General features: G+C 33.6%; 1 protein-coding gene across 1 annotated transcript in view; it reads right to left on the bottom strand.

The window, feature by feature from the left end:
* Positions 1-26,394, bottom strand: part of LOC123561090 (protocadherin Fat 4-like) — a 143,449-nt gene that overhangs the window by 43,452 nt on the left and 73,603 nt on the right. Inside the window, exons 39-46 of the mRNA XM_053517000.1 lie at positions 25,494-25,719; positions 24,601-24,725; positions 24,134-24,202; positions 23,521-23,670; positions 22,765-22,987; positions 22,098-22,228; positions 21,505-21,573; positions 20,764-20,922 (exon numbers count right to left, since the gene is read on the bottom strand). Of these exons, the coding sequence (XP_053372975.1) occupies positions 20,764-20,922; positions 21,505-21,573; positions 22,098-22,228; positions 22,765-22,987; positions 23,521-23,670; positions 24,134-24,202; positions 24,601-24,725; positions 25,494-25,719 (1,152 nt within the window). The remainder of the gene's footprint in view (positions 1-20,763; positions 20,923-21,504; positions 21,574-22,097; positions 22,229-22,764; positions 22,988-23,520; positions 23,671-24,133; positions 24,203-24,600; positions 24,726-25,493; positions 25,720-26,394) is intronic.

The following is a 26,394-nucleotide window of genomic DNA, read 5'->3' on the forward strand; positions in this document are numbered from 1 at the left end:
TGGAATGTAGTTAGCAAAGTATGTGGACGTGTATCTATGCGTGAAAACAGTACTAAATCAACGTATGTATCAAATGCACCAACTTAATCTTTTTTTAAAAGAATTATGAGTACAAGTATGTAAAACATTACAGTACTGTCAGTCAAAACATAGTATCATATTTACAATGAACTGCTACAACGAATGGTCCTTTTCATTACAACCTGACATTTTATTCCAAACTTAAATGTGACACTTGTTTTGGTGGATACAATTAACAGGTCTAAAAATGTGCCCCCACTATGTACCTTGTATGATTGTTTGTCTTATCGACTTACTGTTTTACTTGAAAATGTATTTACACAACCATAAAACCCTATTGAATGGTTTTACTTAAATGGGTTATGTTGTTGGTCCTTTTTCCTTGACCATAATGTTTCTGTTTACAATTGTAATTGTGCTTACTTTTGTCTGGATAGTCTTAAGGTACATTCTATAGCCAAAATATTGACATTTTAGTGCTTTTTTTAGTGCCATTTTGCGAGATTTTACTGAAGAATAACACAATTTAATGAATGAAATGCCTATTGAAATTGATTAAGCTCTCTTTTGAAGTGTATATCATGAAAAATAAATGCCAACCTTTACCTGAAAATCCGGACAGAAGACAGAAAAAACATTTTTTTTTGGAGGTCATGTTTTTTCAAAATCGACAGCTACTACACGCAAGCCGTATTCTGTCTAAAATTGTGACCAAAGCCTACATAGATGAAAGATCTACTTCCTGTGAGCAATCATTTTTCAAATAAATTTGATGAAAAGGCCTGTTAGAGTCGATGATTTCAGATAATTTTTATTTTCTCATTTTTTCATACAGACGTCATCATTTCACTATTGATTTGAAATAAACATGTGTACTTATGATAAAAATCCATACTATCATTACAAGGCCAATGCACATAAAAGTCAGATGTGTCAATTTTATTTTTAGAAACAGTTGCGGTCACAAAGTAATTGACAGAATAAAATGTAAATTTCAACATATTTTTTTCACACAAAAATGTGTTTGTGCGTAGAAATGTGATCAGGCTGAGCACATGGCCTTATGGATTAGTATCGTATATGGAAGTAACTGGAATAAATTTGGACTATTTCCTTCAGATGTTTACATGACTGTGCTGTCAAAAGGCCTCCCATGTGTTTACATATTTTGACAGGTCGAGTTGCTCTTGCAGGAACGACGATAAGGTAAGTTTATAAATTAATTATTTTGCAACGAGTACAAAACAAGGTTGATAATCAGTCGTCTGTATTTCAAGACATGGAAACGATTTGCCCAGTCATTTTGAAAACGGGTGGAGAACATAGCATATAACGTTTATGCACTTGTTGCATTCAAATTGACATAATTTGAAACCTAGTTTTAATAGTAAGAAGACGGCCAGAAACCCTTTGCATAAATTAATACATGTATGATTGGACGTGAGGCTGAATCATACGTTTAGCTATGACGTTAAATTACCGAGATTTTTATTCGTCTTGTGTTTGTTCCAGATGAATACATGCACCATGGAAATACTGTAGATCTAATTTGTAAACTGTCGTGGAACCTTGTTCGGCTCGCACATTTCCTACATCAACTGTGCTGTAGGTCTTATTAAATAAGTGAAGCTAGATCTACATTAGTAGTTTCAAAATACATAAATTCAGACTTATCAAGATTCCATATAATGTTAATTTCCTTATAGTTTTGTTATACTGTACTTATTTCAAATGAAAATGTAAATTGATCCAAATAAACAATGGGACAATATATGCTATAATTACCAAGAAGAAGACTGCATTTTTATACAGGTAGGTGTCATTGTTTTGAAAATAAATGTGACATTTAGCATTTATTAAACTAACTATAATAATTGATTTTAGATTTATGTATTTCTCAAAATTGTTTTAATATAAAGTGTCAGCAACTGAATTTTAAAGAGAAAGCACATTTAATTGTGAAAATAAAATTTATCTATATATAAATGTGCATGTTGGTCTTTTATTGCAGTTAAAGTATGATATGGGGAATAAATACCCTCAATGCAGCATTACGGAGCTTTGGCTAGACCATGAACAGTAGACATCAAAAAGGTACAGGCTAGCGGCTGCATTTATTAAATTCTTTCATGTATATACTAATTATCAGTTCATATGAAACTTGGTACACAACATCAGCATAAAGTCGACAGGGCTATCAGATTTCAGTTAATATGCCATTTGTTTTTTTTTTTAAATTATTACATCACAGCTACTTTGATACCTTGTGTATTAAAACTCCTGCAAATTCAATCGAATTCAAATGGATCATGGTATACTTCATGGCCAGGCTGCAGACATACACATACTATAGTGACTTTTACATCTGGTGACCCATTTTTTAACTTATGACCCTTTTTGGACTTTGAATTAAATAAATACTACAGTATGTACTCAGCTCCTCCCCTACTTTCTATCCAATACCCTTGTAACTTGTTTTACATATTTACCATAAATGTTATGGCCTTTATCTATTTCAGGGATGTTATGCACCCCCCCCCCCCCCCCTCTTTTAGAATATAACAGTTATATTTGTATTTAATGTACTCCTCTCCTAAGTTTTCATACTGTGTCACAATGTAAATGTAAGTTGAAATGATAATATCAACATGAAGTAGGCATGCACATATTGCCAAACTTCAATTTCAGGTAACTTTTCTTGAGTTATGTCCTTTACTTTAAAACATCACAAATACACTTGTACATTGTGTAGGCCTACTCACAGTTTAAACAATTCAAAGAAATAGTTATATTATCAGCATGAAGTGATCATGTGCATACTGTTAGTTGAAAATGAAGGTGTATGAAGACATCATTATAGACAAATATATATCATCCATTAAAATTCATAGGTTTTAGTCTTCATTACTTGTATAGGGTACTGTGTTACCACTTCTTAATTAAGTAATGACATTTTCTTAATAATATCTGTCAGACTGATATAATTCTAAAATATAACATTTTAGATTTTGTGTTCTAAAATTTATAGTTGTTATGAACAAATGAAACAGGATTTATACTAAGTGTAAAAATAACTAATTTTTTCACATTTCAGATGCTCATCTAAATAGTCCTGTAAAATGGTGTAAAAATACTTCAGAAAATGGGAAAAGCAAAAAACTTGGTACATAACTACTTTAGGGCAAAACACTAAAAATGAGCATGAGACCCACTCCAAAAATCCAATATGGCTGAAAAAATCCAAGATGGCCGCTATACATGTATATATTTTCAGAAATACCTAATATTATCTATAAAGCTTCTATAAACACTTACACTCATCAGTATAATTAGCTAAAATCACCTGTCTGAATAAATTCAAATATATTATATTAACAAAAATACCGCTCTTCCAACAAAAATTAAAAAAGTTGTCTCCCTTGGATAAAATTTGCTATTAAGCAGAAGAAAAGTCAGAATGCATTTATGTGAGTCAAAAATAAGTATATAATGGTAACTGGCATATCAAGAATGTTTAAAATGGCAACAGTCCTGTGCAGAACTCTACAACAATTGTAAATTATTATAAATACATTCGAACTTCGTTAACTGGAACCCGTCAGGACCGACAAAATGTATTAGAGTTATCGGTAGTTTGAGTGATCGAAGAATATAGTATAAAGGAATTTGGTTGGGACCTGACAATAGGTTCAAGTGAAGAATGGTGTAAATTTTAAAGGAATTTGGTTGAGACCTGGCAATAGGTTCAAGTGAAGAATGGTGTTATCAGAGTTTGAGCGGATGAAGTTTGTCTGTAGTGTGTATTAGTGAATAAATGACATGTCTTTCTCTTTTTCATTAGTTTTCGCGACTCAGAATTTGTGAGGGTTGCTGTATTCATTTCAGTTTATTTACACTAAGAGAACTAATGACACTTAGTAGTAAAACTATATAATTCATTAACTATGTTAGTGCGATAGACCATGTGAACATCCCTGGCCTGTCAGACCATCATGATTTCTTTGGGAAAAAGTCATTGCCGGATGATCAGTGTAATCAATTTTTACATTTGCATGTTCCTGTAATATTCCGTTTTTGACAAATTGTAGCACATTGTGCCATAACAATAGTTTTTAAGGTATAGGTCCATGTTTCAGAGAAAAAAGTTCGAACGTCATCAAATCATAGAAAGAAAGCATTGTTTTACTTGAAATTTTAACAGCGTATAAAACATTTATATTATTCTACAAAACTATTGTCAATTTACTGATATATGCATTGAATTCCGGAAAGGGACTGCATGAAGGGGCCACACTTCTGGACAGATCAGCGCCTTTAAAAACTCACCATTTTTTAAAAGCTGTTTCATGTCTTCTTTTTGTTGCATTTGCAACATCGTACGAGTGTTTAAACTTTACATAACTAGGTAAAACATCGTTTTTGACAATTGTTTACATTTTTTCTTTACAAATGGCATTCTTATTTAAAGGGGGACAACTCATTAAGAATATTTTATAAGTATCCAATTCTGTGGGACAGAACAGTAAAACATGTATTGGACAGATAAGTTGTGTGTCAAGATGCTGTTCATTTGTTAAAAAAATCTGTTGTTTTGTGATATACAGCTAAACCTTAAGTTTAATATCATAAGCATGTAATGTACAGTCACTTGTGCCCTTATCACTCTCAGACGAAGACCACACTGCATCCTGAAAATTTTGACGCGGTAGGGACGGGGGTCAAACTCGAAAAAATGTGCAGTTCTAAAGTTCATACTGCGCCCTTACAACATCCTTGCCAGGCACTCACCGTGTCTAACACGTTCACACTAATTTTCTTACCACGCGCATCTTCACATCCAATGCGTTCTGACGACATTCTTAGTAGGGCCAGTCAGATTGCACCTCTTGCTTACCATGCTTTAACCATGCGCTCATCACCTTCTCACTGCGTTCATCGGCTACTTATAAATACTACGCCATGCGCCTCTTTTTCATTCCTTCTGCAAGTTATATTGTGTCCGTATCTACACTCAACAACAATCAAATACAATATACGACAAGCTTTTCCCCCCGCTCCCGAATAAATCAGAGCAGCATTACAGGGAGGCCGTGGTGGAAAAAGCAAAGGCAGCTTGAAGAGTATACGAATGTCCAGAGGTCCACTACAAGCTGCCAGTGCTGCTGAGTCTGTGATTATGTGGTAATTCCTGATGATGTGCGATCATACCCATTTCTGTTTGAAAACGAAGTGATGGGGGATTGGATCCAGTATTCATACTCAGTTCTCAGAATCTGAAACAAACATGGTGAGAACCTGCTGCAAACGTGACATAGACATGTTAAGCACCGAAAGAACGTATTGATAACCTAATGTGGTATTCTACAACTTGGCATGGACGTAGCATGGTCATAGCACACAAGAGTAGATAAGTCGTAGTGAGAACTCCTTTGTCGTAGCAAGAACGCAATGACAACCCAGTGACAGCGCAATGAGCACGCCATGCAGTCTTTCCCGTCCGCACAACGCTTGTACTATGTCCTACTAGGTATTACTTACATCATTACTACGTCCTTATTAAGTTCTTCCTGCTTCCTGATTAGACCACGTCCTCACTTCTTTTGTTTTGAACATGTCCAAAGTTCGACCGCGTCCTCTACTCTCTCGTGGAGACCATAATTATCATGTTCTTATCCGTGTCTACTGTATTCTTCTACATTGTACAAGTTCTTACTGCATCCTGCCAGGTTTTAGGACATAGTAGGAATTAACGTGGTTGAGTGTGATAGAGGTATAAAATAGGAGCAGAATCTATCATTTCTACAAAAAAATGTGCTCTAATATCTATTTCTGGACATTTTTACTGAAATTAAAATATATTAGATAAGGACATATTAAATGTGAGTATTTGAGGATTTATCTAATAACCACGTGTATTCGAAACACAATTTTAATACCAATTTACTAGTTTTAAGACAACAAATATTATCTATTTACAGTTTGTAAGGCTATGCCACTACCAGTTAAGCAGTCCAATGTAAGAATAAGACTGTCTTGTCAAACAAAACTAGCCAGTACAGCTCGCGCTTACCGGTAAATCAAGCTTTTAAATGCATTTTCTAAACCTTCCTACAATGTTCATATAATATTTCTGTGGTATAGATCGAGGGTTTCGATACTCTTCTTTATAACAAAACATGTCAAATAGCTGATCAACCATCTGTTCACACAAAGATTAGGGCTATTGTGTGCATTCCTGCATCGTCTGCAACACCTCTTGAACATACTAAAAAAGGTTGCCCATTAGGTCGGGCACATATGGGGGTCAGGTCTTCGATCGCTTTCATAAAATTCCAAGTCAAGATAAATAAGGCTGACCAGAGATATCTTTGATATATTGGAACCTTTCTAATAGTTTTTACCTCAGGTACCTGAGTCGCGTACCAATAGCTCCTCCAGTGCATTTGCAACCTAGATAAAGGGGAGGAAGATGTAATTTGTCAAAAGTGCTGAAATGCTCTGCACTACCTTATGCATGTTAACTAACGTTGTCGACAATCTCGTGCTTGTGTGTACTGACACGAGTATCTGACATGTACCTTATTTCAGATTTCAGCTCACTGTTCAGAGTAATATATTTCACAGAATAGTTACTAAGTGTGGTCCGTGAAAGCAACTTTTATATTTTCAGCCTTACTCTTCTTTGTTACACAGTTAGCACTATACAATCAATGATTATGTGATCAATTTATAATGCAGATATTGTGACTGAGGGTGCATAATAAGGAACGTTGTTTCATTTGATCCTACTAGCCCGTCACTATAATCTATTCTTGCATTTCGAAGTCCCAAACCGAAAGGGGTAGTTGTCGTACTTGGTGTCATAGGAACTACAATTTTATATAGAAACTAAATTAATTGACCTTCACATTATCCATATTACCTAACATATATAAACAAGGTTTCATAAAGAAGTCTTTAGAATTTGCACTTTTGAAGTTATTGAAGAATCCGCCTTTTGTGAATGATGGACGGACATAGAGACGGACAAAATGATGTACAAAAGGAGAAAATAAGATAACAAGCATGATTTCAATTTTTCCTCCTATCTATGTAAAATTTCTCAAGAAACAATCTCTTCTAGTTTCGAAGAAATGCAGGATGACACTTTTTGTCGTATTCGTGCTGTATTTGTTGCCATAGCAACAAGATTTGTTGACATAGGAACAAACTTAAATGACATTGGCATTTTCCACATTGCCATCTATCCATGTATCACGTACCATGAAAAAGTTTGCTGTAGTTTTAAAGTTATTGCAGTATCCCACTTTGCATGGCTGACGTATTGACATGCATATGGGGGCAACCAATAAGCCCCCTCTGGCTAAACACTGGTAAGGGAATAACAACAATGTTTCAGTATGCTGCTGTGGAGGGAATGCAAGTAAAATAATATTAATTACATATAGTAAAACAAAATATCCTTTAAAATATGAAAACCACACAATGATAATATTAAACAAAGTTATAAAAGGCTAGATTTTAGCCGTTGCCATGGAAACAGAAAGAAACTAACATCATTTGAATTGTTATTTTTGTATTTGATGCAAATTTAGGATTTATTTTATCATATACATTTATAGTTGGTGCATTTTGGGAATGACTGTATTTGTAATGACCTTTCATTAGAATCTTGTAAGGTAAATATTGAGTTTTGGCGGCCATTTTGGAAAATGGCTGCCGTATCGGCCATCTTGACAGATATGAAATGGGTCCCATGAAAAAAATGCTTTTTATGCATTAATAAAAAGCTGTGCCTATTTTGGTGCTTTTCCCATTTTCTGAAGTATTTTGGCATTTTCTGTTACGAATTGATCGGACTAAAAGGGCCACAAGTGTTTGAAGCATTGGTCAACAATAAAAAGACTGAACTATTTGATGGATCATACAGAATGTACAATCACAATTCCAGAATCAGAGAAACAGAAGTATCAAAGTATTAGGGAGATAGGAAAATATGCATCATGTACGAAGAACCTGCCTTAGATTAATTTGAAAAATACATTGAAATCTCACAATTGGTAATGGAAGTTAAGAAAGGTGTGCTCTTCTGGAAAATATGTGTCCAGTCAGTACTGCAACAACACTTTTTTTTTTCAATTTTCTGAGCATAATTCTACATAAAAATTGTAACATGGTTACTTGTATAATACAAAACGTGTAATCATATTTCCAGACAGAAATTGGGAGAATCAGAAAAGAAATACCAAGAATTAGGGAAAAAGAAATATCTGTCATGCACGAAGAACCTGCTTTATATTGATTTACACAATACTTCGAAGCCTCAAAACTGTTAATGATTATACATACGGAAGATTAAAAACGCACATTTTGATAAATCATCTACTGGCACAATATTTTTTTCAATTCACTCAGCATAGTTCTACATAAACAATGTAACTTAATAATCTAGTATTTGAAAAAGTATAAGTATTTCGTACTTGTTTTATTAAATTATAGAAAACGTTTCATGATGTTTCAATGTAAATGTGCTTTTGCTTTTTTTGTGGTGTGGAAAGTGATATTCAAATAATGTTTTTCTCATTGTCAGTATTTTTTCCATGATTGGGTGGAATTTTCAAATTACTTGGCACGGTTATTAAATGTTATATTTCGATGTGACACATGTTAGATTCAAATGATAGTCAAGGTCACAATTAAGTAGTCAAACACTGAACTTTTTCTGTCTGTAACTTTTTAGCTTACCTGAGCACGAAGAGCTCAAAGGTGAGCTTTTGTGATCCCCCTGTGTCCGTCGTCCGTCAGTCGTCGACAAATTGACTGTTAACACTCTAGAGATCACATTTTTGCCCAGTCTTAATGAAACTTGGTCAGAATATTACTATCAATTAAATCTTGGACGTGTTTGATATTGGGTAATCTGGGGTCAAAAACTAAGTCACTAGGTCAAATCAAAGGAAAAGCTTGTTAACAATCTAGAGGCCACATTTATGAATATCTTCATGCAACTTTGTCAGAATGTTAATCTTGATGAGTTTTAGGTTAATTTTGAATCTGGATTAGGTGAGGTCAAAAGCTAGGTCACCGGGTCAAATCAAAGGAAAAGCTTGTTAAGGCTCTAAAGGCCACATTTATGACTGTATCTTCATGAAACTTGGTCAGAATGTTAACCTTTATTATGCATGCTTAGGTCAAGTTTAAATTAAGGTCAAGTGGAGTCAGAAACTAGGTCACCAGGTCAAATCAAAGGTAAGCTTGTTACACTCTTAGAGGCCACATTTATGAATATACCTTAATGAAACTTGGTCAGAATGTTAACCTTGACAATCTTTAGGCCAAGGTCATATCTGGGTCAGGTGGGGTCAAAAACTAGGTCACTAGGTCAAATCAAAGGAACAGCTTGTTAACACTCTAGAAGTCACATTTATGTCTGTATATTCATGAAACTTGGTCAAAATGTTAATCTTGATTATTTTTAGGTCAAGTAGTCAGAAACTAGATCAACAGATTAAATTAAGGGTAAGCTTGTTACACTCTAGAGGCCACATTTATGGCTATACCTTAATGAAACTTAGAATGTTAAACGTGACAATCTTTAGGCCAAGGTCAAATCTGGGTTAGGTGGGGTCAAAAACTAGGTCACCAGCTCAAATCAAAAGAAAAGCTAGTTAACACCAGGGTTCCTACGGTCAGAGAAAGTTCAGGGAAAAAAGTATTTTTTTCAAGGTCAGTGAAAATTCAGGGAATTTTGTAATTGGTCAGGGAAATTTGGAAATTTAGCAAAAGTGAGGGAAAAGTCAGGGACATTTTGAATTAGAAGTCAAAAGCAGGAGAATAAAGTTGTGAAAAAGTAAAAAGAATGAAAATAAAAGGCAAAGGCAGTTTCTTTTCTTTTGGCTTAACCAAACATTTTTAAAAAATACAGTCTGTTAAACAAAATTATTTTTAACTTTCAACAGAATTAAGACTGTATGAATGCTAGTATGAACTGTGTAGTCCTGCATAGTTGCAAATTTATTTCATCATTTTACCATATAAGCCATAATAAAACTGTTCTTTTATTTATGTTTGTATGGAAAAGTTACTTAAGAAAAACTTATTACATACCATTTTTACATGTTTGCCATTTTCTTTACTCACATCACTGCTTACAGATTGTAATGTGCAAAACATTGCTATTTTGATTTATTTTATTTGCGTCTTTTGGTCAACTCTTCTTAGTAAAGATCAAAATTAGTTTTAAAGTGCAAAAGTGTTTATGGAAGTTCAGTGTTTTCTGAGTTTGAATAGTTATTATTGGTGTATTTTGTTAAAAGTAAAAGACTATTTTAATAGAATTCTTTGCAGCATCTTAATTTTACCCTGTATTATTTTAGGATTCAGCTAACAGAGAAAGACTGAAAGATTAAGAGATGTAGAAAAGATACAAACAAATTGCATACTTAAGTTGGATATAAGGACTTATTTGGCATCATAGGAAAACAATTAGAGTGGAAAGTTAAACAAAAAAATCAAAACACTAATACCATTGTACATATAAAGGGTGTAAGTAAAGTTTGCTATAGCTGGAAAAGTAAGATTTGTTAAGTCATTTAATACTGATATGTATAGGCATTTAAGCTGAATACTATTTAATGTATTGAATTTTCAACTTTTGAAAATAAACAGGCATTTCTGCTTTTAATGATTCTATGATCTTTAATCATTATTTGTAGAATGCAAACTCGACTACTGTAATATAAAAAGAAACACAACTTCTAAATATATTGCAACATGCATATGCTATTAAGTCTACAAGTAGACTACCCCTATTAATTATGTGAAAAATGCCATTTTCTACAAAAAAAATGTATGAATAAAGGCTAACTTTCATAGAATGTTGTACATTCGTCTGAACAGACACAGTAGACAAATCCAAAACTTCATCATAGGTAGTCTTTTAGTGAATAGTATGGACCTTTCTTGTTGTCTGTTACATCACACTAAAATAATGTAGCGATCTGTTAAACTGGAACACACTTTCTTAAATTTACACTCTTTAGTTATCAGTATAACAAGAAACATGTTAAGGGTTGGCTGATGGGGAGAATGGAGGCCACATTTATCAATAGATGACCAAGTAATTAAGCGTCCCAGAATGCGAAAGTTTTGGTCAGGGAAAATTGGAGTTTGGTCAGGGAAAAGTCAGGGAATTTTATTTTCTCTGCTTTGTGGGAACCCTGAACACTCTAGAGGCCACATTTATGATCATACTACAATGAAATTTGGTCAGAATGTTAAACTTGATGATCTTTAGGTCAGAGTCAAATCTGGGTCAGATGGGATCAAAAACTAGGTCACCAGGTCAAATCATAGGAAAAGCCTGTTAACAGCATAGAGACCACTGTATCTTCATGAAACTTGGTCATAATGTTTAATCTTTATGTCAAGTTTGAATCTGAGTCATGTGGAATGTGACCTACTGACCTACATTTTTGTGTTTTAACATACAGCCTTGAAATTTGGATGACATGTACAGTTTTGCACCCTGATCTTAAAACTGACTTCAGTGACCATGAATGTGACCTACTGACCTACTTTCTTCAGGTTAGTGATACAGGGCCGCCTTCAGGGCCCTCTTGTTATGAATGTATTGCAGCTCACAAAACTTGGCACAAATACTCATTATAACAAGATGACATGTATGTAAAGTTCATGACTCGGACTTCTAGCTCTAGGTTAGTGTTATATATAGAAGCTCCCTTTAAACTAGGTTAAAATGAAACCAGCTTACTACGTTATGAAAACTTTTAAAGCATACTTATTCCAAGATATATAATAAAATCCTTTTATGTCTCCGGTGTCAAAGAACTTAACCCATACAGTTGCCATCAAATTCATATAAAACTCTGTTTACATCATCAACATGAAGGGGACGTGAGCAATGCATCAGGACTTCTATGCCTAATTATTTTTGTTCTGGAGCTGTTGCCCTTTTGGACCTCGAAATAATTCCATCACATTGTAAACTTAAGTCCTACAGTTTCCATCCAACTGAACTAAAAGTTGGTATACATGAACGGCATGATGTGGATATGTACATGTTGCCCTGACTTTTATGATCGATTATTTTGTCTGGAGTTGTGTCCCTTCTTTGACGACTAATGACAACTACATTGTAGTTTCCTACATTTCTGTTCATTTCAATTAAAACTTATTAAGCATCATGGACATTATGTAGACATGTGCATTTGTTTTCCGTTCAGTTGTTTTAGTTATGTCATTTTTACTTAATAACATTTGTAGTCCTGTTTGGCGCCACTTGATCTATACTGTGTTGGTGCGCCGTAAAACCCAGATAAATAAATAAATGAATTATTGAGCCGTCTGAATACTACATTATTGAATGAAACATTTTCTGTCAACACCATTCCAGTTCCTTCTGCAACTTTCATGAAGGAATATTGCCAAACTGTACAGGAAGGGAAGTAACACTGTGTTGGAATTTGGTTCCTTTTGTAGCACAACTTTCTATGCATAATTTTGTATTGATAATATATACTTTTATTTTTGTGGACATGTATGAATTTGTTATGCTGCAAAATAAAAGAGTTGTCATAAATTACTGTCCCTTTCATTCTTTTTATCATTAGTAGCAAAGGCATTCACAGAAGATGCTGTATACTAACACTTTTTGTTTGTGAATATGTTCTACCTATTTATAAAAAGGTAATCTTGTTTCCAAGACCTTGTGTAAAAAGAAATCCTACATCCGTGTGTCTATCAGCAGTCTTGTACAGAAATGCAAGGCCGCCCGCTTAGCTCAGTAGGGAAAGCGTTGGTCTACGGATCGCGGGGTATATGTTCTTTGTTAAGGTTCGATTAAAGACATTGTGTCTGAAATCATTCGTCCTCCACTTCTGATGATTCATGTTGGGAGGTTGACAGTCACTTGCGGAGAACAAGTTTGTACTGTTACAGAATCCAGGAACACTGGTTAGGTTAACTGCTCGCCGTTACATGACTGAAATACTGTTGAAAAACTTTACGCCATTAAAACCAAAACAAACAAACAGAAATGCAAAGTATTACAAGTTCACAAAGAAACACAGCTAGGCAGTCAGGCAAAAAGTACTTTCAGTTTCAGATGTCGGTAGTTTTTATAAATGTTGCAATTTCGTGACTTCTAGACAGTACTTGTTTTAGCACGCCTGCATCTTAAGCCTGACAACAGATTGACTTCATGATCTCCGCTGACTTCGTTGATAAGCTTTAATGTTGTAAAGCTTTGCTAGACCCCTCGTCCGAGTTATATAAAGGAGTGCCTATCTGAACATTTTGTGTACAGTCTGATGCACCTTACGATTTCCACGAGTCTGTTGGATAGCTTCTTCACAGGAAATATAATCTACATTGCAAATAGCGTTTCCGATACTTGAGGTAAGGTGAAGCAATTCGGACACTAGACAGCGACCTAAAACGCCTTAGTCACGCCTAAGGGAAGGTCCGGATCCAGAAATATCTTTATTTAATAGGGTCAGGCTCCAGTTTAGAACGAATGTGCCACTAGCGAGATGCATAGCTCTGATCGGGAGTAGGTTTCAGGATGTTCTCCCCCGGCAAAAGTTTGAAATACAGATTGTAATGGTGGCCTCTGGTCTAAATTTTAAGAAAATATTATTTCCAGAATAGTTGGGTGCAACTCTGATGAATATAGGACACTCCGCTATTAAAACACATGCATTACTTTGGACGACTTTTCAGGCCTTCGGGTTTATCTCGGAAAGTTTTGAAAAACATATCACTGACAGAATAAGTTTGGGGAACCAATATCATTAATTGTTTAGCTGTTCCTCTATATTTATTTGATATAATAGAGCTCCATCAGGTTTGAATAGTTCAAATGGCTGCGATATATATTTCTGCGAACAGACTGAAGGTTTAGATGACTAGTCTGGTAGTCGAACTATTCAAAAAACGTAATGGTCTTGAAAGTAAGAAATTTTACAAAGTTTGGAACGATAACGCTTTTATTAAATTAAACAGACCGTTTGAAAAAAGTGAGATAGTCATGTCAATGAAGCACTGCCAGATGATTTTGATTTCATTTGAGGTTGTAGAATATTTTGACAAAAATAAACAAACAAAAAAGTTAATTATTCTTGGAATATTTTTTGACTGTACCATTTGAATATTGAATCTTTCACACTTGTCGAGAATGATTATCGGGATAAAGAACTCTCCCTTAAGGTAAATATCGTGAAGAACTATCCTTTATTATATTTGGCGGGAATCGAACACGATTTCTCCGTGCAATTTTCATATTTAAAGCAGCTAAAAAGTAGTCCGTCATGTCAACAAATGACGATGAAAACAATCGTTTGAAGCATTCTAAAGTGTATTTTTAAACGTTAATCGTCAGCCTTTTGAAAACAATTAGGGTAATTTAAAGGGACGCAAGAACTAGATACATGTCTTGTCTGTCTGTTAATACGTTTTAAACGGACTCCGCACGTATTTTGAAGCAGCCCTTGATTTTGTAAAAAACATGACCAATTTTGTTATCAAATTCTTTATCGTACGACTTATGAAAGAGTCGTAGTCATAGTTTGACTATCTGATTGTATACTTCGTTTCAAGACGAATCCATTGGTATATACTTTTTATAACTTTTGTTCAGTAACAAACCCGCAAATCTAAGTTATTTAGACCCACTCTTTCTCCGATAGAATGAACCTTAATCTTAGAGAACTTCAGATACAACCTTACGCTTTTGTGCAATGTAACAATGTCTAATGTCGTACTTGTATGCTATTTTCAAGGAGCTATGTTAACGGAAGTATTGTTAATAGGCGTAACAGAATGATTTAAATATACCCAAATAATTACTTTACTTACCTAATAGTTGCTGTATAATTTTTCACTGCTTCGTAGTCTAATGTCACGTTCGTTACTAGGATTCCATTCGTAATCTCGAACGTACCAGGTACACTTTCATTAACGATAGCAAATGTGTGATTCTCATCACCATCTAAATCAGTCCATTCAATAATCCAGACGTGGAAAGGACCACTTGTGTCAGTATTTTCCGTTACGGTCATATCAGTAACATTAAGATATGGCACTGTAAAAAAAATCACGCATAAGTTTCCGTAGAATACTTTTTATCACGCTTAACACATAAGTCAGCTGTTGGTTTTAACCTACTGATAAAAGTAGAAATATTTCAACTGTATGTAAAACTAAAGTTAAAGATATAACAAAATTTTTGTCATTTCAATACTCAACTATCTGAAATAAGTCCGATTAGAGTGTACTTAAAATGATCTTGTCATATTTCGTTTAAAAGTTTCTGAAACTTCCAAATATTCATAAACTGGCCCAAAACATAAGGACATCTGTTATACAAAGGAATTATTTCTAACGAGCTTCGGTAACGATTTCGGAGCAAAGAATTCCGTTACCGACGCAAACCAGAAATGATTTCTTTGCGTGACCGACATCTTTAGGCCTGAAGTACTATAAAATAAACTTCGTTAAAAATACCATGTTACGATACGATAATCAGAGTTTGTTGTCAATAACAAAGGTAATTCGCTGCAGAAATGATGCAATTTTCCTATTAAAAAGAAGATCGGATGATTAAGTCACCAAAGGTATTATGATCAGCTAAGTTTTATTAAAAGAAGGTAATGCCTCCTAATATGGATTAACTTTATACACTGCTTTATTATTTCTGCTATTTACCTGTTTTCACATCAATTGTAAGATTCAGGTAAGCTGTATTTTCTGTATCATTTGCCTCTATTACAAGACTATATAGTAAGTCTGATACCACCTGTGGATCTAGGTTGTTCTGGAGTATCAGCTGGCCGGTACTGGGTTTTATATTAAAATCATTGTTCCGGTTCCCATCTGAAAACAATCGAATTTATATAACTATGGATAAAAATATAAAATGTGCAACTAAAATGATGAAAATTAGTTTTAATGCAGAGATGCTCCGCTTTTTACAATAATGATGCAAAGTTTTCCAAGCTATGACAACAACAGTTTCATTAGGAGGGAGAATGACATCAAAATATTTACTGGTCTGACACAATACTTTAATGAGTGTTATACTGATTCTGATTCAATTTATTCCTATTATTGCATCCACAGATTACGTGTAACTGTACACTTATTAGAAGTAAGTACAGAGTTACTATTTATTTATGTACACTGAAAAAAACATTCTCATACACCCAAATTACCTGATATCGTATATGTCACATTTCCCACCGTGTCTATGTCTTCTGTAGTGGCATTATAAAGTATTGTACCTGGAAACAATACATAATGTAACATTGAATATTAATGTTTTATATGCTAAAACGTCAGTCTTATGATAACATGTATACTTGTATCTGTAAAGTTACGAACGTTGATGTATCAGTCATAATTTTTGTTATAATATCACGGATGAAATATTTAAATAGGTAATGCAGAAGCAACATTATTTTATTTATATAATTAGTACCTTGATTATGAAGAGATACATATGATTACTTTTATATTGCCGATGAACGTAACCCGGATATTGGTCATAGTTGTCAGGAAGTATTGAATATAAAAAGTCAAGAAAAACATATTAAGTAGTGAAAATGAAAACACACAAAAACAACTTTAACATATTTAATCAAAGCTGGAAAAATACAAACCTAGTTCTGTAGTTTGCAGGACGACAAGGGACGTATCTGACGTAAATGTAGGTGTTACGTCATTTACATCCGTTATAAAGACCGTTAGAGTTACTGTTGATGATAACTTGAATACGGAAGAGTCTGTGGCGCTATCAAAGTAAGCATATAATGTATTTACAAAATCATTAATTGCTTTTAAATTGGTTAATCCTTCTGCAAATTCTGAAATAATAAATGGTATTTTTGCAATAATATTTAATCAGTTTCAACAATTTATTTAAGCTTCACCAAGATGATGACTTGAATCTCATGTGTGTTTTATGAGGATGCATTAGGCATCACAGGCGCGGAGTTTAAAACCATAATCTCCGTACAATGATATCTTCAGCAGATGATAAGTTAATACATACTGTTGTTTCAACGTGTATAACAATGTATATCAATTGAAAATTTTCTTTTCGAATGATGTTAACTAACTCCGTCTTGAGAACTAGATAACAAACATTATTTTCATTGCTCATCAATTAATTTCATAATGTGTACTCACTTTATTACAATTGTATAGTTTTGGGTTATTTCAAAATCAAACGACGCGTTAGTAACTATTGCATTCTCAGTACTGATCTCAAATGTATCCGGAGAACTCTGCGAAACTATTGTAAATGTTGTATCTTCGTCGCCATCTGCATCAGTTGAATTTATTGCCCATACAGTGTATGTACCGGTTGTATTGACATCCTCGCGAAGATTTATATCGACGGCATGCACAACTGGAGCTGAAAACAAAACGTCCTATTGAATTTAGTGCAACTCACTATATGGCCTTGTCTTTTAATGTTATTTCAAGAATCTTAAACTCAGTGCTCACACAACATATAACGATAAATTAAGCAGAAAGGCAACTATAATAAGTCTCCGATAATTTAAAGGTATTACTGCTCTTTCGAATGAAGAAACTATGGAAATTGTTCTTTTACAAGAAATTGCTTCTGTTCTACGTTTACTAGAATCGGTATTATTAACCAATATATTTCAAAACCAAACTATGATGGGTTTGAGGTGAAAAAAAAACAGGAACTAAAAGTGACAACAAGTATTATATTAGTGTACCTGTTTTAACACTGACAGTCAAATTGAGTGTTGCTGTGTTCACTGAATCATTCGCTTGTATAACAAGGTTATATGTTACATTTTCTACTGTAGTCGGACTTAGTGCTGACTTAAGAGTCACACTGCCATTGTCTGCATTGATGTCAAAAACACTGTTTGGATCCCCGTCTGAAATAAATGTTTCTTTATTTATACCATTTATATAACAGACATAAGTTTGGTCTTTTAGCATACTTTTATAATATATTTTGCATTTTGTATAAACAGTTACACATCTAGGATAAAAGAGAACTTGGTAATGTTTTTTTTTTTTTCTATAAAACAAAGAATTCCACACAAATGATCAAACAGATGAAAGAGTGTGAGACTGTTACACATGTACTTCGGATTTTGCTTTTGTGGCCGGTGCAGACCAAGATCAGACTTTATATTCGTACAGGCAGATCATGGTCTGTTCTGTTCTCTATTCAATCGGTAAATTTTCAGTAAACATTCCTTTGAAGTGGCAATGTCAAAACGGAATGATGGAGCAGTCCATTTTAGGAAAAAAACAGTCTTGATGAGGTTCGTTGAATAGTTTCTGTAATCATACAGATCAGAATTCAATTGTTACAACGTATTTACCTATTGCTGCATCATAATGTAATTGTTACAATGTATCTACCAATTTCTGTAACCAGAAAAATCAGAATTCAATTGTTAAGATATATTTACCTATTTCTATAACACTACATATCATAATTCAATTGTTATACAATGTAATGTATTTTACCTATAATTGCGTAAGATATTGTTCCAATTGTGTCTATGTCCTCCGTTGTGGCGGTGTAGATAACAGTCTCTAAATACAGAACAGGAAAATAATGATAAAATAACCGAAATTATATGGAGGATATTTGTTAGTTTCCAGTAAAATATGGAAAATATCAAACTGAGAAGTGAGAAAATTTCAGATATATTCATGAGCGCGTACCGCGAGTGGAACTATGAACATTTTCTCACTTTGTGGTGAATTAATCTATATTCATAAGAAAAAAAAATGTTTTTATTTCATGCTTATTTACGTTGCGATATCCATTTTGCAACAAATTTTAATCTCAGCCCGGGAAACAGGCGAGCATAAACGAACATGACGTCAAACGTGTTATGACGTTAGAAGGACGCTCACGATATAAAGTTCCATTTAATTTCATTTCGTGCTGCATGTCGTCATCAAGTTCTTATTAACAACAAAGTTCGACTACAATTTTCATCCTGTTCTAAGCAAATAGTTTAAACTGCATCCACAATAAACAAGCAGAGCTGTATCATTTGCAGTGAGTTATATGCAGTGAGTGATATGGATTACATCTCACAGATAAAACACAGTAATTGATCAGTTAACATAATATAAAATTAATTATTCATTTCAATTCGCAAGACGAATAAATTGATTCATTACACATTTGCTTACTATTGATTTATTTATTTATTTGGGTTTTACGGCGCACCAACACAGTATATGTTATATGCGCCAAACAGGACTACAAATGAAAAAATGAGGTATGGAATCAAAATTTGTTTACTTGCTGGAATCACAGAGTTACACAGACTTACAGCAAAACCAAGTGTTAAGACCCTATTAGTCGTCCTTACGATCATGCAAGGGTAAGGCAGTAGTCCCGTGTTTTCTATCGAAGCACGGGTAATATATAAATATAAATAAAATGTTGTTTTTAAAACTTTGTTGGTTACCGCTAGTGATTTACAACGAGTGTATGTAACAAACTTGTAAGAAACTCTCAAGGTGATGAAAACAAGCACCTGTCTTGAAACGTTTGAAACGTCCCGATTCCATTTACTGAACTGTAAAAATAACCTCAGTAAATTTTGTTGCATAAGAACAGTACAAACAAGAACACGAACCAATATTTTTAGTTTCTGGAATGTCAGTGGAATTGGCAGAAGTAAATACTGGAGTTTCATCGTTAGCATCAACTACGGAAACTGTAAACTCTGATGTTGACGACTTTCCAAATGGAGATGTATCAGTTACTCTGAATATATATATATTGACATTTTATTAATTTCATATTTGAAATTAACTTTTACCTCTGAATCTGCCAGAACAAAAGCAAAGTGTATGGTCAAAACAAAATTAACAATATCTTTATCAGCATCTACAGTGTCACAAATTAAATAGTCTTGTGTACCTACAATTTTAAAATTTGAAAGTAGAAGGCAAGGTACATATAATGACATATAATGTTCTTTGTCTGCTTTTGACTGTGTATCCTCTGATGATATTTTTTCATGTTTCGGTCAATGTTAAAGTGTTGATACTTACCTAACAGTAACTGTAAAATTCTTCATTGATTCGTAATCAATGGAAACATTAGTGACAAGTTTTGTATTATTTTCGTTTATCTTGAATGCACCAGGTACACTTTGATTAATGATTTCGTAAACTGGATCAGTGTCACCATTAAGATCTGTCGAGTTCAACGTTATTACATCAGATCCTATAGAAACGCCTTCAACAATTGTAACTTGATCAGGAATTACCATAACAGGCGCTGAAACAAAACAAAACTCAATTGATACAATGTTGGCGAAATTTAGACTTTAACAGAAAACGATATATCATACTGTTCTATTTTGCAACATCTATGTAAATTATGTTTTTGTCAGTTTATTTGAAATAATTGCCCTGTTTATTTTGCTTAAGGGTTGTTCAGAACAATTATAAAAAGCAGCAGGATACGTTTGAGTAAACGGACATTTTGGTTTAAAAAATATTAAAATAGAACCGTCAGAATAGTAGCTGTGTATTAATTGAAATGCAATGTACTAAAGTACTGAAAAAGATTGATTATGTTATCATATCAATCTACAAAATTCAGCCCAAATGAACAAATACATTCCTATTTCTTTATTTGAATATTCATGTCTCAAGAAATACGACAGCCAAAACCAAATAATATAGTAATACCTGTACTCAGTGTAAATGTTACATTGAATGTCGCTACGTTCACAGTATCATTAGCCTGTAGAGTAAGTACGTGTGTCAATTTTGCAGAAGCATTCAATGCTGTAATAAGTGTGATGTTACCACTGACGTCATCGATCTCGAAAATGTTGTCATTTCCGCCTGTGTATTGAACATTTATAGAAGATAGTAATAATTACGAGTCTGGGAATACTTCTGAAAGCGATAAATTCTTAGCCGGTTTTGTTTTTGTTTCTCTGAGTCATAAGGCTGTTAATGATTTGCAATGTCACCGCTTATAAATAGCACAAAGGAACAGGTTAACGTAAGTATGATCATACAATTTAAGTAGAACGAAGTTTTCAGTTTCAGCAAATATATTGCCTTTGGCAATGTCATATTATACACACGGCCAAAAGATACTGTAAATTGATAATACTGTAACAAAATTGAAAATTAACATATGTATCAAGAAACATTATCACATTTAAGACCTGATAACAAAGGCACCTTTATTCATTCCAATATGTCCAGGATATTAGCCAAAGGTATTCACGACAATCTTAGTAATAGGGTGGTAAACATAACAAAGAAATGTCCTTAGATTTAGCATTACATCGAATACAACATTTAAAAATTGATCCTTTAATGTTTGGTGCTATTCTGGACAGGAATCGTTCATGATCTCCTGTTGCATGAACTAATGCTGCACTATATAGTTATGTCACGTTTGTAAATAATTACCTGTTATTAAATAGGATGTAGAACCTACAGTGTCCTCGTCAGTGGTATTGGCTATGTACACTACTGTATCTATAAAACACAAAAATGTATTTCAAAAATCATAATCAAAACATGAAAAAAATCTGGTTCGAAGGTGCTTCAAACGACAAAGGAATACGTGTAACATCGACAGAATGACATACATTTACTCAAAACTAAACAGAAATAATCAAAATTTATAAGCTGATATATCGTTCCAGAGGATTTGAAAAAAAAACAGATGAAAAGTGTGCATTTAGTATGGGGTGTCTCTTTTACAAAATGATCTTTTAAAACTCAAACCGAACCTACAAAATGTTTGTTTATGTCGTGTTGGACGACCAGTGGTGTTCCGCTTTTTATTTTGAAAATGTTACATAATTAGTTTGTGTCATATATAGAAATATGTAGATTGATCTTACAGGAGTTATTAAACATAAAGGCTATCTTTTTAAAGCGTACTTTTATATTGTACCAACAATATGCTAAAAAGAATAAATGCAGATATATACATCGCAGGAGACATGCACATTCAAATGACTTGATGGATATAATTTATAATTCATTGCACATACTTAAAGGAGTATCTTCCTGCAGCTGGACCTTAGCGCTTGAAGTGAACTCTGGGGTTACGTCATTTTCGTCTACAACAGATACAGTAAATGTGGCTGTTGATGATAGTTTCAAAGACGACTTATCTGTTACCCTAGAAAAAGAAAACAAAAATAATATTGTAAAACTTTTTAAACTTATTTCTTTGACAAACAATGAAAAAGACTGAAGTACTTTATCGCAAGTATTTATACAAAATGTTATCAGATATTGGTAACGCTTCTATACTGATTAGTATTTCACTTGATGAAGATTGATATTGTTACACTGTTATGTAGACAATCTAATATTAAATATAAAACATCTTGTAACTAGGGGACTGACGCACTTTCGCCTTGTTAAAGAGTTTCAACTTAGGTCAACTGTGCTTAAAACTTCATTTCGGATAGAGGTAGTGGACGTGAGATTTCATGTTACAACAAAGTAACATTATACATTTTCTAACACGACTTCATAATATAAATCCAATGCATTTGACCACTGAAAAATGACTGATGATCTGTAGAAATAAACTGAATTAACAGATGAAACCCTGCAGGAAATTAGATGAAAAGAAGTTCTAGGGAAATCTCATGTGGAACTTGATGCCCAAATAATACTACTATAACATAAAAATAACAAATTACTTACTCGACTTCAAATGTATATATTGTTTGCAATTCAAAGTCAAATGATGTATTGGTAATAACTGATGTATTTGCGTCATTGATATCGAATATTCCTGCGTCACTTTGATTTACAACAAAGTATACTGGGTCAACATCGCCGTCTCTGTCAGATGATGTTAGATTCCAAACTACACCTGGTTCATTGTTCTCCGTAATGTTAATTTGGAATGCATTAATCACTGGCACTGAAAATATATATTGAATAAAATCAAACATAAGATACATAAAGATATGTCCTAAAACCATAAATATACCCCAATATCAAGCAAAAAGAACCACACATATTATTCAGCTTAGCATTTCGAGCCAAATTATAAAAAGAAAATACTTGCACGCGTATTTAATTATCATTAAAACAGACACTTTATTTTTAACATGTATGAGCAAGATTAATTCTCGAAGCTGATATTCTTTTTCTTAAATGATTTCCAACATACTTCATTTCCACAGACCATTGTTAGAGTGTATACTATTTCTACACTAAGCCTCGCATCAAAGTCCGTCTTTCTTTAAAACAGGCTGGAGTTTTCTATTCATCCTAAGATCTCTTAAATTTGTTCGCTATTTTACCTGCTGCTAATGTTTAAGGATTTCTAACATAAAAGTTGGCTAGAGAGGACAGCAAAGCATTGCGCTCCTAAATAATTCTTCTTAGATACAAGTTCCTTGCTAACCACAAATGAACTGTTATATCCTTTTCAATGAAATATAGACTTACTTGTCTTCACGTTGACAGTTAAATTGAAGGTTGCCACATTAACACTATCGTTGGCTGTAATCTCAACACTGAATGATGGGGTTGTTTCAAAGTCTAAAGCATTGTCTAACGTCAGAACTCCTGTGCTTGCATTCAGGCTAAATATGATCTCTGAAGGTAGTAAAGATGACATTTCAAAGTAATATTAATGTTCTTAAAGTTCTAAGACGAAGTTTTTACCAGTGGTTTCACCAACAAATTGTAATACCACATTTGACTTAAAGTAGGGGCCCTGTAATGAGACTCGGTAATTTCCGAGCGAGGCGAGTATGTATTCTCTTAGAAGGTCGACATTCTTCGTCCGTAAATGTAGCTCAATGGGTATATGAATTTCAGTTTTAATCGGCGAATGGCGAAATCAAACAAAAGATACTACGTAATGCACCGATTGTCATTGTCAACTAACCTAAGGTGCACTGTACTATATTTCGATATTCATTGATTAAAGCAATACAGAAGTACAATTTTGAATTGTTTCACTATCATACATTTAATAATATATATTCATTTTTATCTAGAATTTACATGAAAGAAACTTCTTAACAGAGCGGGCAATAAGTCAAATCAAACTTACCCATAGTTGAATATTCTATTATTCCTACAGTGTCCGGGTCTGTTGTTGAAACAGTGTACACAACTGCTCCTGTAAAAGTGAGGAATGTAACATATTTTGTGCTATTACAATATCTGTGTAATGACACAAGAAAGAAGCTCTCTAAAAGTGTGCATTATAGCTGAAATGACGTTACTAACTTGTACAAACATACTACAAAAATAGATCGTGTCGATACTTATACTTATATAGACACACTGACTTCGAGTGAAATATGTCTTAATGACGATTACATGATTTGGATCAGTTCTGTTCTACCAGCTGTTTGTTTAAAATGTAAACGATCATTTCAAGTGCATGTTATTTCATTTGCTGAAAATTAACACTATATCTATCTAAATATAATAACATTGTTATTTATATTTCATAGATTTGCCTACCAGTAGAGCTGGTGTTGACATAAACTCGACTAAGTAAATAGTACGAACCAATTTTTGTTTCTTTCGATAGATCCAGGGTATTGTTACTTGTAAACATGGGAGTCACGTCGTTTTGGTCAAGAACGGATAGAGTAATGGTAGCAGCAGACGACAATCCATGTACATCAGTAATACTGTCAAAATTAAAAGTAAAACGCTGATCTACTATACAAAGTGACGGATTAATTTGTTGAAATGAAAGTGTGAACGTATATTATCTGGTAAATCTTTTCAGATTGATACTTCTTTTTCTAGTTTTGATTCTCAGAATGTATATAGTAAAGTATGTTGGACGTGTATATATGCGTGAAAACAGTACTAAATCAACGTATCAAATGCACCAAATTAATTGTTTTTTAAAGAATTGTAAGCACAATAGTATGAAACATTACTGTTCGCCAAAACACAGTACCATATTTACAGTAAATAGAACAGGCAACTGTATGCTCCTTGTTTTACAGCCTTTCATTCTATTCCAAACTTAAATGTAACAATTGTTTTTGGTGCAAACAATTAACAGGTCTGAACATGTGCTCTACTATGTTCTTTCTTCTTTGTATGTTCGTTCTGTCTCATACACATACTGTTTTACTACGAAATGTATTTACACAACCATACAACGCTACTATATTGTCTTTCTTTAATGCGTTGTGTTCTTGAAACTATGCTGCTGGTCCTTTCTCCTTGTCCATAACGTTTCTGTTTACAGTTGTAATTATGTTTACTATTTTCTGAAAAGCCTTAATCTTAAAAAATTTCATATACAACCTTACGGTTTTGTACAATGTAACAATGTCTAATGTCGTACCTGTACGCTATTTTCAAGGAGCTATGTTAACGGAAGTATTGTTAAAAGGCGTAATAGAATGATTTAGATATGCCCAAATAATCACATTACTAACCTTATGGTTGCTGTATAATTTTCCACTGCTTCGTAGTCTAATGTCACGTTCGTTACTAGGATTTCATTCGTAATCTCGAATGTACCAGGTGCACTTTCATTGACGATGGCAAATGTGTGATTCTCATCACCATCTAAATCAATCCATTCAATAGTCCAGACGTGGAAAGGACCACTTGTGTCAGTATTTTCCGTTACGTTTATATCAGTAACAATTAGATATGGCACTGTAAAAACAATCACGCATACGTTTCAGAAGAAGACGTTTTATTACGTTTATCACGTAAGCCGGTTTTCGGTTTCAACCTACCGAAATGTAGAAATATTGCAACTGAATGTCAGACCTATATTTCAATTTATAACGTATTTGTCATTTCAGTACTCAATCGTCTAAAATAAGTCTGATAGGAAAGTGTTCTTAAAATGATGCACAGTGGAAAATGACTATTAAGACCATCCTTGGGAGAGCCATAATGTAGTCTTTATTGGGAGGTGGTCTTTATGCGCAGATATGAATACACAGTAAATGTTAAGAAGGGAAACCAAAACATGTGGTCTTTAGACAGGTGGTCTTTATTCAGAGGTGGTCATTATCACAGGTTTCACTGTAGTCATATTTCTGTTAAAATTTATGAGCCCTCCAAATATTGATAAACTGGTCCCAAGCCATACAAGGAAATGTTTCTGACAAGCTTCGGGAACCGATTTCTAAGCATATTAGAAACTATTGCTTTGTATGACACCCTATTGGTGTGTAGTCTATAACAGTGCACCTCATTAACAATACGAAATGTTATAATGGTATTATACGATCATCAAATTTGTTTGTCAGTAACAAAGATAATTCGCTGCAGATTTGATACAAGTTTCCTCATACAAATACAAATAAGCCATCAAAGGTA

Source organism: Mercenaria mercenaria, chromosome 10, assembly GCF_021730395.1.
Source record: "Mercenaria mercenaria strain notata chromosome 10, MADL_Memer_1, whole genome shotgun sequence".
In the NCBI taxonomy this organism is placed as follows: Eukaryota; Metazoa; Mollusca; class Bivalvia; order Venerida; family Veneridae; genus Mercenaria; species Mercenaria mercenaria.